Raw genomic sequence first — 16876 nt, 5'->3', positions numbered from 1 at the left:
ACTCTAAGCTGTGCAAACAGGTAGGAGACAGGGCTGCTGTCTGCCATGTGACCTGCCAATACCTGGCATGGGTGGATGTCTGCCTTGACATCACTGTGTCAGGGATAAGGCACTCAGTACAAGGCAGGTTTATTGTGAAATGCTGTGTGGAAACTCTTACTGTTAATCCTTTCAATAATCTTTGACACTTTTATTTGAGGTAAAGGAGGTAGAGGCAGAATTTTGTGTTCGTTGTTTTTGGTAGGGAACTTAATTCACTTTGTCATAAAACCTTCAGTTCTTGTGTATCCTTTTACACTTCACTGATACTTGTGGCAAAAGTTGTTCTTATTTCTCCCTCTTGGTTGTTGTGTTGTTAGACAGGTAGCATTGGTGATGAGAAGAAAGTCATAACATGAAATGCAATTACTATGTATAAAGGAGGTGTGTATATTTACTCAAGTTACAGATATATTTTTACTTTCCTGTAACAAGATTGTTGTTACTGACTTTAGCCTGGGTCCAACTGGGCAGTATGAATCTTCTATATAGTATAAATATTTGTATTGAATAATACAAGGCTTTATTGACAGAAAACTTGTTGCTGGTGCTTTTTCCCCCAAAACTCTAAAAAATATTTTTATCCCTTCTATTCCCACCACTCTTCTATATCATGTTTGATTTGTATATTTATAAAATTCAAAGGATGACAGATAAAATAATTGGGGTAATTTCAGTGAAATACTGTGTGTACATATGTGAGAGAAAGAGAATCAGACCATATTCATAAAGGAACTCAAGTAAATAATTATACTTTTCTGTTAACAGTGCAATGTACAGCACATTTGAGTTTTAAGCCCTACAGTTATTTGTTAGGGAAGCAGAAAAGCACTGTACCTCTCAAGATCTTCTAGATCTTGAATGTTTTCCAGGTCTTCTGAGGGAAGACTAGGAATCAGTTTTGTTGGATGCTAACAGTTTGATTAGCCAACATTTTTCCATTAGTTTGGTTGCTTATGTGCTTTTCTTGATTTATTTGCATTATAATCTACATGTTTTTCCCCTACCATGTCATCAAATATGCCTCCAGGTCATGTCCTCATTTTCGAGTGTGTCCTGTCGCTGCCAGTTAAATCACTGGTGCTTTAGGACAATTTAGAAATCCATTCTCTGCCCTCTCCCGTGTCCCTGTGAGTGCTCCCTCCCCTGCCCACACGCGTTTAATTACATTAAGCAGCCGCTCCAGTACCATCATACTGATGGTGCTTTTCTTGGTCAGCAGGTGAACTGAGGCAGCCGCAGATCAATGTCATTGATTGAAAAATGTACAGTGTGACAGATGGGAGCATTCTGGGGAAGTGACAGAAAATGGGACTCCATCAGTAAAGGTTTTCAGGCTGAGTTGTTCTGTTACATCCAAATGGAGATAACACAGCTGGAGGAGAGAGCCAGTAAATTAGGATTTGGTTGATTGATAGGAGGAGTTCTGTGCATGCCTTTCATTTGGCTGAACATAGCACTGCTGAGTACATCTGGGGGAGGCTTCTGCTGAAGGCAAGCCCATGCATTTCTGCCCGTTGTGTCTGTCAGCTGCTCAGCCAGGGATTTGGAGGGATTATCATTTAAACACAGCAAGGGGGAAGAGAATTATTTGTTTAACTGAAGTTTTGGGTGTTACCAAGTGTTTTTTTATTCCCAGGCTCATTCAAACAGATGACTGGAGCAGACAGCGTTGCCCACAAGAAGCAGTATAGATTCAATTCAAACTCAAAGTGGATGTGACTGCAGTGTGTACTCAGCATAGCTCCGATGTTTCTGTTCTGTTCATCACTGATCCTTGTTGAGAAGTTTTGGGGATTTTTTTGTTCTGCTAAGGAAATAGTTGGGAGATTGCTTTAGAAAGCATTGGGTAGGTAGGACCTTTTGACTGCCATACCTCAGTATGTAAGTTAAGGTGTGTATTTGTCATATTTTACATATTTGTGATTAAGTTGTGAGTTTATGAGAAGAAAAATTCAACAATTTGGTCTGACTTAAGCATGACAGTTATGCTTATATATAGGAGAATAATCCCCCTCCTGCCTTCAGTGGTTCTCAGTCTGGAAGCAATTGTGTATATCAAGCTATACTCTAATTAGTCTACTGGACTACTATACTGGAGTTAACGCTTACTGAAAACTAGTTGTAGAGTACTTCTCCTGTGGTTAAGAGAGTTCTCATGAGTTCTGCACTGCCCTGTTCATGGCCAGTTTTACATCCTTTTATTCTAGTGTCAATGCCGACTTTTGGGGGTGAGAAAAGTCCCCCTCTCTTTTGTGCTCACTTTTCATGTATTTGTAGGATGCAGTCAATTAATTTTGGAGGTTTTTTGTATGGCTATGCTGCTTCAGTCAAACTCTTCTCTTGCATGAAACTTTTTTCTGTTCCTGTTTTAGCCTAGTAATTATTCTGTGTGTTGTTCCAGTTCAAACTGATTTTTCAATTTTTTTTTTTTTTTAAACTTGATCACAGTGGCACGCTTTTATTTTCCACTGGAGAATCAGCTAATGCCTTGTGCAGTGGCTCTTTTCACAGTGGAAAGTGTTTTGCTTAAGAGAGAAAAACTGTAGGCTTTCCCTTGCCTTTTTTCTTTAGTGGTGCTCTGGTTTTGATTTGTTATCTCCATCATAATGCATGTGCTGTTCCTCCTCTCTCATTGTCAACAGATTTTTTTCCACAGCATTTAGGAATTCATAACACCTTTTTGCTGAACTTTACTTGCACATCCTTGTTCTTGTTATTTTAAATGTCATCATGTCTCTTACTCCAGTCTCTACACTGTTACTTTGTTGTGCCTTGTGTACTGACGTGGGTCAGTATCTCCTAATTTAGGATTGTCAACAAATACCGGCTTTTTCTTTCTCTCCAATGTTCTTAATAAAAATCTTACATGAGGTGTAGCATTCTTCAAGAATCAGTCCAACAATCTTCCTTCAGTCTCGTTACTTTTTAGCAGCTTCTTTTAAATTTTTTTTTTACCAATGTGTACTGCCTCTTTGTTTATAGAAAATTAAAAGAGCAGAGTTTTAAATGATGAAATAGTCACCAAAGTAGTAGATTGCACTGAATTAACTGGCATTAGCTGCAAGGACACAAGGTGCAAAGCAAGGTGCCAGTTTGGTGTCTAACATAGTGACTGCTGGTTAAGGCAAGTGCCTGCATGCTGAGATAACAGATATCTCCCATGTTTGTTCAGCTCTCTCTGGCTTGCAGTTGTATCAGCCAGAGACTTGGCAGGTTGCACAAGAAGTTAGGCACAGTAAGAGACATGAATATTTGAACTGAATGGCATCATAGCTACCTCTCAAACTCTTGTATATCCTTCTCTTTTGAGTGACTTGTGTTGTAACATTCTTTCAAGTCCCATCATACAGACTTCCAGCTGTGAAGGGAAGGACCACTTGGGAAATGCAGAAGGCTGTACTAAGATGTAAAGTATTGCTATTTAGACTGTTTGCTTTTAATTGCAGTTAAGTCTGTATTTATTTCGTTATTGTGGCTGAATTTATTTAAATACCCTAATTAGGTATTGCCAGGGAACCTCTGAATACAGAACTGGCTTGGCAGCTGCATCTTTTCAGACCTGCATCTCCAAAGGGAGTGGAACTGTTTCACAGGAAGCATTTTATTTAGCTCTGGAAGTCAAAAACACTGCTAGACCTAAACTGAGCTGAATTTGCAGCCTAAGATGGGGACTGTTATGATGAAAAGTGTTTCCTTTCAGAGAGAAGACTTGAGCACCTCAGGCATGTGCTTTTGGTGTGGAAAGCTCCTCTCAAGGCTATGCATGACACCATGTTTGCAAGTAGTTTTTGATAACTGAGCTTTTTTTATAGCACCATCAACCCAGAAAATTTCAGCAGATTGATCAGTTCTGGGCTTCTTCTTCCTCCTCTGGCAGCGTTCAGCTGCAGGTCTGTGAGTTGGCAGAATTCTCACTTATCCATGGAGCTCGTCTGGGATTGCATTTGATGCTGTAGCGGTGTGCATCTCTGGACTACAGCATCATATCTGCTACTCGGACACAGGAGTGTTTTGCTGGTCAGCTGAACAATTAAGAGTTCTGAAATAGAGACTCCATCATGTTATACTCCAGCCACAATTAAAGCATTAATCTTTGAGCATTAGAGATCAGTTGAATTTACCTATGAATTAAGCATGCAGTGTCCTGTTAAGCTAAAGGTGGAATGAAGGAGTCATGTGCCTGTATTTAGAAACTATGATAAGCCTTAAATCTTCATTACTTACAAATCTGAACTGCTACGGGATTTGTGAGATTTGAGCAAGCAGGAAACAAGTAACTGTTGGGGTTTTTTCTATAAAATTATACAGATATTTATACTTTTGAAATAATTTATTTACTTTCTGTATCATACCTCCTTCCCCCACAGTCACATACCTCATCAATAAAAGAAGAATCTCGTTATTTAGTAGGTGTGTTTTAGTTTGCTGGGTAGAGCTCTTAACACTTTTGTCTGAAACAGAAGCTTGCTGTATGTGACAAGAATATACATGCTGTCACCCATACTTTTGTGAGGAAACATGCTGAGTTTCAGCTGTGCAGCAAAAGCACCCATAGCGTTTAAAAACGCTGAAGAATGTTGTGTCCCTTAACATGATTGTATTTACACTGGAAGCAGGACCTGTTCCACCAAGAAAAAGTCAAGAATGCCTCCTTTGTTCTGACAAGCAAGCCTTTTATTGATACAATTTGATTATGTTGAACTTGAAGTATCTTCAGTAGGCCATCCATGGTACTGCTCTGTGTGGGACTGCAGCCTTTGTCTTTCTGTGCAGACAGTGCTATTTGCCTGTTTATCTCCCCAGTTAATCAAAGTTTCATCCCTTTCAAAAGCCATCAGCAAAATAACTTGTCAAATGAAATCTTAATTCAGCTAGGGCTGATCAAAAGCAGAATTCCCTGGCTGCATGCAAAGGAGGAAGGTAGGTACTTAGGAGGAAGGTAGGAACTGTGGGTTCAGGGCTTACTTATTTTGTGCTTTGTATTTCATTGGAATAGCCATGTTAGAGGGATGTTCTATTTTTTTTTTTTTTTTTTTTTTTGTGATGGTGGTGGGGGTTTTTTGTTGTTGCTGGGGTTTGGTTTGTTTGGGGTTTTTTTTTTAGTTTTATCTAATGGCTTGAGCTGTGAAAGCACTAATGTGCACATGTGGTATAGAAACTATACTTTTGACAGAGCCATCTCCATGCTAAAGGGACTGTGCTGTTCTACCTGCGGCATTAACACAGCAAAGGCACAGCAGCTTTTTTGGTTTTTTGTTACTTTCTGATGGTCAGCCAGGGCTCTGTATGTTCAGTTACAATTTTAATAAAGGAACCTTCCTGAATATGTCTCTTTGACAGTTAGAAGCATAACATATCAGCTGACAAATGTATGATGGGCTATACATGCTCAAAGCAAATCCCAGTATAGAGTTTTGTATTTTAACTTGTAAATCCCCATAAAATGTACTAATATGCTTGACATTATCTGTGTATGAAATACCAAGACTCATAAAACTGGAAGTGTAACTGGATTTTCCATACAAAAAGCCAGGTGAGGAAATAGTAGTAATTCCTCCCATTGTGGCCTTTCAGTACTTAAAGAGACCTTCAAAAAAAGATGGAGAGCAGCTTCTTGCAGGAGCAGATCGTGATAGGACAAGGGGGAATGGTTTTAAACTAAAATAGGGGACACTTAGATTAGATGTCAGGAGGAAATTCATTATTTGGAGGATAGTGAGGCAGTGGAACAGGCTGCCCAGAGAAGTTGTGGGTGCCACGTCCCTGTAAGTGTTTGAGACCAGGTCAAGATATCCGAGAGGTCCCAGACTTGGTTTGAAAGAGTGACCCTGCCACCACTGCTAGTAGTGTATTCAAACTGTAAATCAGTCTTATTAAAAACACTTGCTATATTTTTTATTGGAATTTGCCTTGTCCTAATTTGCATGTATTACTTCTTTTTAAGACTTTCTCCTACTACATTGAAAAGCCCACAATGCCTAGTGTGTTTTCACTATGTGGTTAACTTTGCTTTTCATTTTTCTTGCATAAATGCTACAAATAAAGAGCTTCCTTACAGAACTCAATTTTTCTAAGTAGCATTCATAACCTTTTCTTTCATTCCTTTCCAGTTCTTCAACTTCCTGCCTGAATTGTAAATATCAGAGCTGGGTGCAGTTTTCTAACCTCAGTTTTGCTAATGTCATAATCAGAGATGATACACTCTATTTTCAGTAGTAAATATATCCAAGGATTGCTTTGGCTTTTTTCTGAGCTGTGTTTACTCTGGATTTATTGTGTTTGCAACTTAAGATACTGCAAAATTGAGGGTTTTTTTCAAAAGTTCAATTCTATTGTGATGGAGTTTTTTCAAATATGTCATAGTAGAAAGAAGCACTGACAGCATGCTTTGATACAGTTTCAAAATACAGTATAATGCAAATGCAGCAGAGGTGGCAACATAAAGAATGTGTTGGTGTAAGGAGATGTGCTTTGGGAGTAAAGGAATTAAATTAAAAAGATGTACAGTGGTAACTTTTGTCTACCTAAGTGTACAAGACGTGAGTGTTCAGTTTGAGAGAGATGGTTGGAAAATGCAACCTTGGTTGAATTTCATGTGTTCACGTTCAGAAGACCTGGAGTACTTTACTAAGCTGTCAGTTTATGGCTAGTGGAAAAGTCTTGTTCCTCTTACAGTTTTAAAAACTGTTGCTTCAAGAATAAAATTAATTCTCTCGTTAGCTTCTTCAAGCTTGAAGTAAGAGGATTGTGGCTTTAATTGCCCTTCTATTCAGAGCGAAGTGTTGGATTGGTTTCCTTTTTCCAGTGCCAGACTAGAACCGTACGTGTTGGTTCAGCTCTGTTTTAAGGTGCCTGCTTCTGTCCCAGTCTCAAGTAATGTCCTCAATGGTCCCTATGGTGTGACTGTAGCATTCTTGTGTAGAGCTGATGAAAATGTAACACTGGGGTTCTTCTTAAGCATGGCAGGGTATCACTGCTGTGTTTTGTGCTGAAGTGTTCAGAATAATCTTGTCAGTATGGTCAACTGATAAAATACCTATTCTTCCTAATCCTGTGGAGGAGTTAAAAAACACAGACCCAAGAATCCTTATTCAGCTGAAGTCATCAGTCATTCAGACTCACTATAGAGCTGTAAGTTGTTTGTTTTTAAAAGAAAAGTTTGTTTCCTCAACAAGCAGGATAAGCAGTTGCAGTTTTCAATGAATTTCCTCTTGGTTTGAGGAAATTGGTGATAAAAGTCTGTCAAAGTGTTTTGTGAATTAAAAGCCTTGGCTCCTGGGACCATCGTCAGCTCCATAAGCTGCAGACTTCTCCAAAGTCTGCAACTCTTTAGACAGGCACAATTCATAGGGTGCAATGACTGGAGTCAGGCCAGGCTGTTTGGAAACAGCTGAGTAGGGAATATGCTCTGTCTGTTGGTGTCTGTCGGCTCAGTGATACTGTGAGAAAACCACTGTCCACAGAAGGAGCCATTCCAATGGTACTGGATATGAAGAGGGAAGAGAGGAGAGCTGGCCAACAGTATTTGCCTCAGCTATATCTAAGCTATAAGAGAGTGTTTTGGTAGCTACAACTTTAAGCTGGACTAGTTTTAAATGATGCAAATGTCTCTACTGAGCAGCACATAACAGAGCTGGTGTGTAAATAAATAATTAACATAGCCAGTTTCATTCTCTGTAACTAGAATGTCTGAAAGTTGCATTTGTGTTTTCCAACATGCTGCTAACTTCAGTTTGTTTCTCTAAGGGGTTACACATGAAGTCTTTGTTCCTTTGTATTTCATCTCTGCCTTCTGTAATGTCTGGAAGGATGGCATCTTTGCCTGCCTTTCCATTGTCGTTCTAATTAACAACCATGCTTCTTCAGTTTCCAAATGGCAGGTAGCTACTGCATCTGCTCAGAATCCCACTGTGCTCTGTGAAATGCAAACGGGAAACCAAAGGGCTCTTTCAGCTCCCTGGGATCTATTTTCCAAGTCTGGGACCAGAAGCAAAAGTGAATACAGGTAGATGGCATTATGTAGAAACAAACACTGCCTTTTTGTGCTTGCTGGAAAGGTGTTAATAGTAAGTAATTTCTCAAGATACATTACTCTAGATTTTGTGTAATCTCAATATCAACCAATAAGGTTCCATAAAATGCTTGCATTCCCATTTTTTTAAGGTAGTTCTGCCATCCAAAATAAAATTGGTTTCCTTATGTTTCCTTAAAGCTAATGTTGAATTGTGAATGATACAGCTAATGCTGTCTGTGGTGTGAGTTCAGTACCCCAGGACAGAAATTCTCAATCAGTTTAGTTTGAAGGAAGAGATAAAATACGGCTTGAGCCTGTTTAGGGTTGCTTGGTTTGTTAGATTTTTTTTTTTTTCTGTTCCCTGGAAAATTAGGAACTTGTGTTTTAAAAATAATGTAGTTAAGAGTTTTTAGCTTGCCATTTAACCGCATATCTGCAGGATATCACTCTGGCCAGGACACCTGCAGGGGTCACTCTGGCCTGATATTGCAAAAAGAATTGGCAGTACTCTTGAGTTTCCTCCTTTTCCTGTTGTGGCTTTCTGATTTCTTCCCAAATTTAGGCTGTTCAGCTTTTAATGTAAGGCTCATGATGTAGATACTTAGAAGACACAAAAGTTGGTATGTTTTAAATGTTTCTTTTTTTCCCCTACAAATGCACATGATGGCATCTGTTTTGGTTTACACTTGAAATGTAGAACTGAGTGCTTTTCATGAAATTCTGTTCATGGATACCTCTGATTTTTTCCTGCCAGTCCTTAGGCCTGCTCTGTTTCCCTCCTGGATTCCAGTGAGGTCTGGTAGCAAATGGTATCTCCAGCAAGGAGACATTCTTGAATGTTGTTTGTTGGTATAAAAATGAACTATTTCTGCTACTATGGGAGGAGAGAGAACATTATTATTATCACCCCCCCCCCCAGTTCTCATGGACATTATAAACATATTCTTGTGAATGAAATATTTTGCATTGCTTAGACTGTGAGAAAAATTAAACCACCCAGTTTTTAACTTTTCAGCTGGTTTGGATCTCTAAGACAAATCGTTCTGTCCCAGGCTGGGCTATGTAGGCTCTTGAAATAATAGTCAGAAATGCTGGAAGGTAAGCAGCAGAGCTGAGGTCTTGTTTTGGGCATTTTTGTAACACTTAAGAATTTTGTTCTGCTAGGAATGTGTGTATTTAACGTGACATATGCACAACAGACTGGAAGGATTTTTTTTTTTTTAACTTCTGTAGCTCTGACTCGTAGAGGTAATTTAAGGCTGTAAGAGTATTGCTTCTTAAACTTATTTTTGGAACCTCTTAATCTATTTGTAACAGAGAACAAGGTCATACAGTCCCTACAAGCTTTATCCTTACTTCCTACAAATCTTATTACTGTTCTGGAGCACAAGCAGCCAGTTACATTTTAGTCCTGGACATTCTGGTAAGATTCAGAGGTGCTAACTGTTGTGATAGGGAGACAATGATAGGGAGTGTTAGGAATGCATCTTTGCCAGAACAGGTTTCCAGCTCAGTGAGTGCATGCCACAGGCAGTGCAGTGTTAGTAACAAAAAGCCCTTTGAACAAGGGAAAAAGTGCCTTCATGTGGTCACCTGTGTTGTACAGTAGCAATAAAGTACCTGGCAGCTGGTGAAGCTGGCTTTTCCTGTTTGCTGCTTGACTTCAAGAGGAAGACACTGATGATCCCAGCAGAGCCACAGGGCTACGCTGCTGTTCAGGGTCAGGACTTTGATGAGGAAGGGGCACTTGGCAGGATGAATCCATGTGGGATGCTGCCCACATTGCCCTCTGTTATGCTCTCGGGCAATCCTAAACTTAGCAAGGCATCCAAAATCCATAGGCAGTTACTCGGAACAAAAGAGTAGGCAAAGCAGGTCCACATGGGCAAGCAACAGAGGGAGAGCTGGGAGGAAAGTACAGAAAGCCTAGGATCAGTTTCCAAAAGCACTTGAAAATGCCAGGTTGCATGTCGAGGAACTTGATTTTCATCTAGATACTTTTCTGGAATTTAGCAATTAATTAATAATACAATAATAATTTATAATACAATATTTCATTTGTTGCCTTCCAGAAAATGTGATTAAAAATAATGTAGTTTCTGATCACCTAAAAATTATCACTTCCATTTGACCATTTGGAGGATAAAAGGAAACAACCTGGCTATGTGTTTTTTTTCAGGGGAATGATATTTTGTGAGAGGACACTCCCATAAACCACCTAGATCAACAGATACACAATATAATTGGCCTACCTTTTTTTTTTTTTTTAAATTAGTAAGTGGCAGATTGGGAGCAGTTACTGACTCAGGTCTGTTCTGGGTCATCAGCTGCTCAGTATCTTGCCAGATTATTGAGAGGGGAAAAATAATTAAGATGCTAATTAAATGTGGATCATGCAAATCTAGAAATTTCAAATAATTTGTAAGATATAAGATATGGAAGGGACATGAAGCTAATGTGTTTCAATGGTAGATGAGTAAGAATAATTGACTGTGCTGTATTTAATTAAAAACGGCTTTGTGGTGTGGGGGAGAGGTAGGCTTCTGTAGACTTGGTTATAAAAAGGATATTTTGACTTCTGGGCAGAGCAGCCAATTACAAAATACTAGGAAAGTAGGGCGCACAGTGAAGCATTTGCAGCAAGGGAGAGCTGCAGGATTTTTGCTGAGGGCACATTTCCAGAAGGCTTAATGACTGGGAATCCCTAGTAAATAAGAAGGGAATAGAAGGGCCATGTAAGTTAAATGTTACTAAGCACTTAGGCACTGAACTAAGTTACAAAATCATTTTCCCTAGTGAAACCAGATGTGGACTGTGAAAGGTGTTCCTTGTAACTGATCTGTGGGTAAGTTTTGCACAAATATGAGGTCCTCCAGGAATGTTTCTGAAGGATTTGGAAATGTGGCTTTCCTAATTTGAAGAGCTAATTTTATATACATACATTTATGTATAAAAGTATATATACAGGAAAAATAAATAGAAAATGATAATTACATATTAATTATGTGTAATAATTATAATTAATACCCACATGAACTATAATGTATAATAATTACATGTAAAAATGTCTTGAGTGCAGATTCTTTAACCTAACTTCTGTTGTGAACTGGCACCTAATATCCTGAAAACCCCTGCTACTCAGTTATTGGCATTTGCATAAATCGTTAATCACTCCTCCCACTTGTCCTGCAGCAGCGCTGGGCTGAACATTGCAGTGCTGTGTACCAGAGCACATGGGAGCTGCTCCTGCTCCGAGGAACAGCAGGGGGCTGCCCCAGATAGATGAATAGTTCCTTTTTTCCTTTCTGTCCAGCAGTACAGTCTTAATAGACTTGAATGAAATTTTAATTTACACTAAAGCTTCCTGGCTGCTTCAGTAATTTGTGGAGTGACGTATCCACGTTGCTTGTCTGTTAACTTTTTGCTTGCCAGCTCTCAAAGAGCTGGGTAGGTGTCCAGTTGTGTTCTTGAGATCCTGACATTTACTTTGCTGTACAGATTAAAAATAGCAGCTGCTGTTGGTTTCAGCATATCAGATTATTGCAGCAGAGCAAATGGGCTGCTGTCCTTCCTCCTGAGGACATTTGTCGGTGGTAACTTGAAGTTTTCAGTACTCACATGTTTCAGGAGCACAAAAGAAAAGGAAAAGGTTTGTGGATGTGTGAGAGGAGGAGGAAGGATAGGAAAGAGAAAAGGCTTGTTCTGTTACTTGCTATTGGAGATGTGATTAGATTTCACTTGCATTAAAGCAGCATTTTAAAAAAGATCTACTCAGCTAATTAATGTTACTGTTACCTGCATTCCAGTTCAAAAATGAGAACACCACCAATACAACATACGCAGAAAGAGAGGTTTTTGTGTTGGCTCTGAGGTTATGGTGTATTTTCAGTACACTTTTTCATGGGATTACTTGTGGTTTAGCTGTTTGAGCTTTCCCTACAAGCAATTGAAAGGCAGATGGTTAAAGAAATACATAGAGTGGCAGTGACTCTTAGGTCTGTAGAGGAGTTTTATGTTTCACTCTTCAGTGGGAACAAAGAAAAAGATCCCATACAGAAAGCTAGATTCCTAAAGATTGAATGTGATGTAGTACCATTAAAAACTCCTGTAAATGTTCTAGAGTTTGGACAGGACAAATACAGAGCAAATAGCTCATGGGTGGGAAGTCTGTTCAGGAAAACCAGTGGCACGGGAAAGTGGAATATTAAACTGCTCTTGTGAAATTGCAGAAATTAAAGTGGTTATACATGTACTGCATAGTTCGGACATATTTTTAAACTTACCTGCAGCACTGGGAGGTTTTATTAGAATTACTGCAGGCAAATAGACTTTGCTCTTATTCCTTCACCTTTATATGAAGTGTGTGTCTGGGGACCTTGGCAGAAACCAGTTAAGAGAGAGAAACCTGAATTGCAGCTTTCCAAAATCAGTGAAGGAAAGAAAGGCATAGAAAGGTGTTTGTGTTACCACTGGTTTCTTTCCATAAACAAAGTTAATTACATAGGTCTTGTCAGCAAAGCACTCATGAACCATCAAAGGTTGCTTCCCATGATGAACTGGAGCAGCCAAGTCCAGCTTAAATGTTTCTGTCAATATATAAACCCAAAATACGAATTTCTTAAACATCTGTGTAATTCTCTTCCCTTTCTGGGGCATTTGAATACTAATGAATTGAAACAACGTATTTTTCTTCCCTTAAATATACCCAAAACTACTCGTTTATAGAGCTGAGATGCTCGTTGTTCAGCCTGCACCTTGGTAATGAAAATGCTTATTACTGACAAACAGGCTGTGGACTGACGGCCAGAGGGCGCTCTGTGGTTCTTAACTGTGAATTTACCAGTTTACTGCAGTGACTAGAAGTGCAGGAGATATAGGTCTTATTTCAATCCCTTTCTTGCAGGTAAATTCAGAAGAAAGACATGTTGCCTGAGGGATGTGTCATTCACTTCCTTTCAGAATTATTCTATGAAAAGTGGGATTTTTTTGGCTCAGAGAAAGGAGAGAAAAACTCCTACCTTAATGGCTAGGTCACCCCTTAGGAGATGGGGAGAATCTGGCCTCCAGCACCCCTGCACAGCTGACACTCTGGGGAATTTGCATTTCCAGTTTGACTGGACGTGGTCTAAGGGCTGCAGGTTACTGTGGTGGTTTGAGTTTTTTGTTACCTGTCTGGGTGTTGTGTGGACTGGGAGTTGTGCAGCCCCCACACCCAGGAAGGAGGTGGTAGTTATATTGGACTGTTTAAATATTAGTTACACTTTCATAGTTTAGGCTAGCAGTTAAAAACCACCTAGACTATCCTTCCTTGGGAAGGAAGAATGAATTGCCAAAAAACATCAGCGAGAAAGAAGATACTTAGTAGGCATGAATGAAGTGTTTGTGCAGAGGGATCAGCCTTGGCTGAAAGAGCAGCACTGTATGACCACAGTGCAGAGATCTTCGTGCTGTGGGTTAACTTACTTCACCTTGGAATTCATAGGCTCACTGTGCCTTTACACATTCAGCTGCAGAGGACATTCTCTTCAATTTCATGAAAAGATCATGTCCACAGATTCCTCAGTTTTGATTTCTTCTCTCCAAGATTATTACAGTCCTGCAATGTTGGGCCTCAAAACTGATCAGGAAGTCCTTGGTGAACTTGTGAAAATGAAAGTTCCAGCTGTGGCAGAGCTGATGGAAAGACATGGAGTCATGTGGACCCTAGTGGTGTCACGCTGGTTTATATGCCTGTTCATTGACATTCTTCCAGTGGAGGTAATCGGTAACATAAAGTTCTCTTACTACACCCATAATTATTTTGTTTGTACTGCTTTAGTAATAATTGCTTACTGGAAATCAAGGTTAATCTGAATTCTTCCCTGCAGACTGTGCTCCGAATATGGGATTGTTTATTCTACGAAGGGTCAAAGATCATCTTCCGCGTGGCCTTAACATTGATTAAGCAAAACCAAGCTTTTATTTTGGAAGCCACGAATTTTCCTGACATCTGTGATAAATTTAAGCAGATCACCAAAGGAACATTTGTAACAGAGTGTCACAGCTTCATGCAGGTAAATTCTCTGCAGCTTTTAGTCATTCCAGATTAAAACCAAGACTGACTTAGAAATGTTTTTCACTGAGCAAAAGATGGATACAGTTAAGAGAAATGTAGCTGTCAGGATTGTCTTTTAAAGTAAGAAACTCCAACCTTTCTAAGAAATATATTAATATATTGAATAATTTATATTTATTATTATCAATTAAATAATATGTTTAATAATTATTATCTAATTCCATATATAGCAACCCATCTGCATTATCTGTCATACAGGGAAGAAAATTCTTTTTGCCCTTTTTACCAGTTAAGGCAGGAAGTCTGATGAGAAAACAATTTTAGTGCATTTTTCCAGTGAACTATGGATATCGATCCTGTGCTTTTTTTCAGATTAGTTGTAATACAGTATTGTAGAATAAGCACAAAGTGAACTTCAAGCTTGCACTGATAAATGACTAGTGCCAGAACACACAGCATTCTGTTTAGAACAAGACAAGTAGCAGCAGGTTCTCATTTCCAGACAAAAACCCATGAAGTTGAGTGTCCAAGTGCTATGACAATATGTAATCTAAGAATTATTCTTGTAAATTATTAACACAGTGGGTGCCACATCAGTATAAAACACGAGACTCAGGGCTTTATCTCGGAAGATGGAAACATAAAAGGTGGTAACTACAAAACAAGTAACAGGAGCACATCTGTCATAAATCACCTGGCCAACTCCACTATCATTGTTTGCTCAGGGTGCACAAAACCATCTCCTGGACGGTGACATTTACCCCCGAAAGAGTTTCATGCTCATGGCAGATCTCTGTGCATAGGTCAGTCACAGTAGGATGTCATTTATACTAACTTTTGGTTTTGCTCATATGGAAGAAAAATTAGCTTAACTTACTGACACTTTTAAGTCTTTTAATTAAAGGAGTACGAGAAAAATCACAGGTACAGCTTTAATTTAGAAGGGAGATGTTTGAGAGGTCCATTCCATAAACAGTTTAGAATAAGAATTTTATTAAATGTTAACTGCCTTAAGAACACCTCTTCAGAGGCTGATGCTAACACTTGTCCTTGAAGGACTTCCATCCCCCCTCTTTAATCGTGTTAAATTTTACACCAGCTATTTTTAGAAAATCAACCACCTTTTTCTTGCAGTTACCCTGAGAATTTTAACTTATTTACTGTAGTAATGGGGCTTTGAAGGCAGTTAGATAAACAATTAAGGTTAGGTTCTTCTGTAACTTTGAAACATGTGCTTTTGTGTTTGGATTTATTTGTTGGGTTGAGGTTTTTTTCAACAGTACAGGTATTAGTACCAGTAGAGGTGATGACACATATCTTTATGCCTCCTCCCCCAGAAGAGAACCTTAGTGTTTAAGCTGTTCTGAACTGGTTCAATTACAATCTCATCTCTAGAGCTGTTAAACGACAGCTCCAGAGAACTGAGGTACCCGCACACCTTAACTGTAGATTAAAGTGCATAAACTTGTAGCTTGCTTCACAGTTTTGTTCACTCAGAAGTTCTAGGTGAAGTAGTGGAAACAAATGTATTGTTCTTGAACAACAAGTGGAAACAAAAGAAAAAAAGTAATTGAAAATGTGTGATGGCATTCAGAATGCATCAAGTTCTTACATCCGTATTCATTACTCCCCTGGAAAGCCTGGTAGAGAAGAGGAGCAAAGGTAGTGTAGTGAGGGATTAGAACTGATTTTTTGCAGTAGGAAGACAGTGGTTTCTCTGTGTGTTCCAGAGCCTGAACCACCTCTGCTAGCATCACACAAAAAGTACACTGGTGCTTTGTCACATTACCCAGGACGGTTTAATATGTTCCAAATATTCCACTTTCCACCACCTGCCATCTAAAATAATCTCAACTGGACACACATTCAGAAGAGATTTTCTAGTGCTGCTTTTGTGTAACTTACTGCACTTGTTATGAGCCGCAGGTTTACTGCGTGTTTACAGCACAGTAGATGATGTTACCCTGTTACAGGAAGGCCAAAAAGCAGTGAGCAATGTCACAGCATGGACATCAAAGCAGGGATTTCACACATCAGAAAACCATGTGAGAACTCTAGCATGCTGTCCCAAGGCCAGCATTTTAACTAAGAATTTTCTTCTTTTGCCCTCAGAAAATATTCACAGATCCTGGAAGCTTATCCATGGCAACAATCAACAAACTCCGAGAGACTTGTAGGGAGAAGTTGCTTTCTCAGGGATAACTTGCCAGATATAACCAGGTGGTCAGATACTACAGCAATTGACACATTCCTCTATTTGCACTGATTAAAGCACACTTTAAGCTTTCCATGAATTAATTGACACTTGACCAATTTTTCCTGCCTTTCAAGTAAGTGTGTTAACACTTTGTACTGTATGTCAGATTTGATAACTGGAACTGGTGGCTCTGTTATTGTTTGTTGGTGGTGTGTTGTTTTTATTTTTAAGGATTAAGGTATTTTCAGACTAGAATGTGATCAATGTCAGGACCCTCCTTTTAAAAAAATAGTCCCAGGGAATTTTGTAATATTAAAAGAAAACTGATGTATAAAATTATGTATTACTTTAATAACTGTGACACTATTACTGTTTGTACAAAATAAATTAATTTAATTTGTCAGAACCTGTTTCTTGGTGTAGAGAGTAAAATATGTGATCTGAGTCCTGCCTGGCAGTCAGTGGCTAGAATACAGGCATCTTTTTCCTCACTGCTCTCAAGGAACTCAAATACAGCAAAGTGCAGGGCAAGAGAGCAGTCGCAGTGATCTTCACTAGCAGTTGATCT

The 16876-nt window shown here is 39.1% G+C and overlaps 1 protein-coding gene across 1 annotated transcript in view; it reads left to right on the top strand.

Annotated features, from left to right (window-relative positions):
- GRTP1 (growth hormone regulated TBC protein 1) overlaps nt 1–16714 on the top strand; it is a 36321-nt gene extending 19607 nt beyond the window's left edge. The window contains exons 6-8 of the mRNA XM_042039148.1: nt 13641–13813; nt 13924–14109; nt 16224–16714. Coding sequence (XP_041895082.1) covers nt 13641–13813; nt 13924–14109; nt 16224–16313 — 449 coding nt within the window. The 3' untranslated portion in view covers nt 16314–16714. The remainder of the gene's footprint in view (nt 1–13640; nt 13814–13923; nt 14110–16223) is intronic.
- Nucleotides 16715–16876: the final 162 nt, after the last annotated feature.

The sequence above is a fragment of the Corvus kubaryi genome, unplaced genomic scaffold (assembly GCF_017639235.1).
Source record: "Corvus kubaryi isolate FWS band 111438036 unplaced genomic scaffold, C.kubaryi_AGA036_p1.0 133, whole genome shotgun sequence".
In the NCBI taxonomy this organism is placed as follows: domain Eukaryota; kingdom Metazoa; phylum Chordata; class Aves; order Passeriformes; family Corvidae; genus Corvus; species Corvus kubaryi.
Note: the sequence above shows the minus strand (reverse complement) of the source record. Positions and strands in the feature narration are given on the sequence as shown.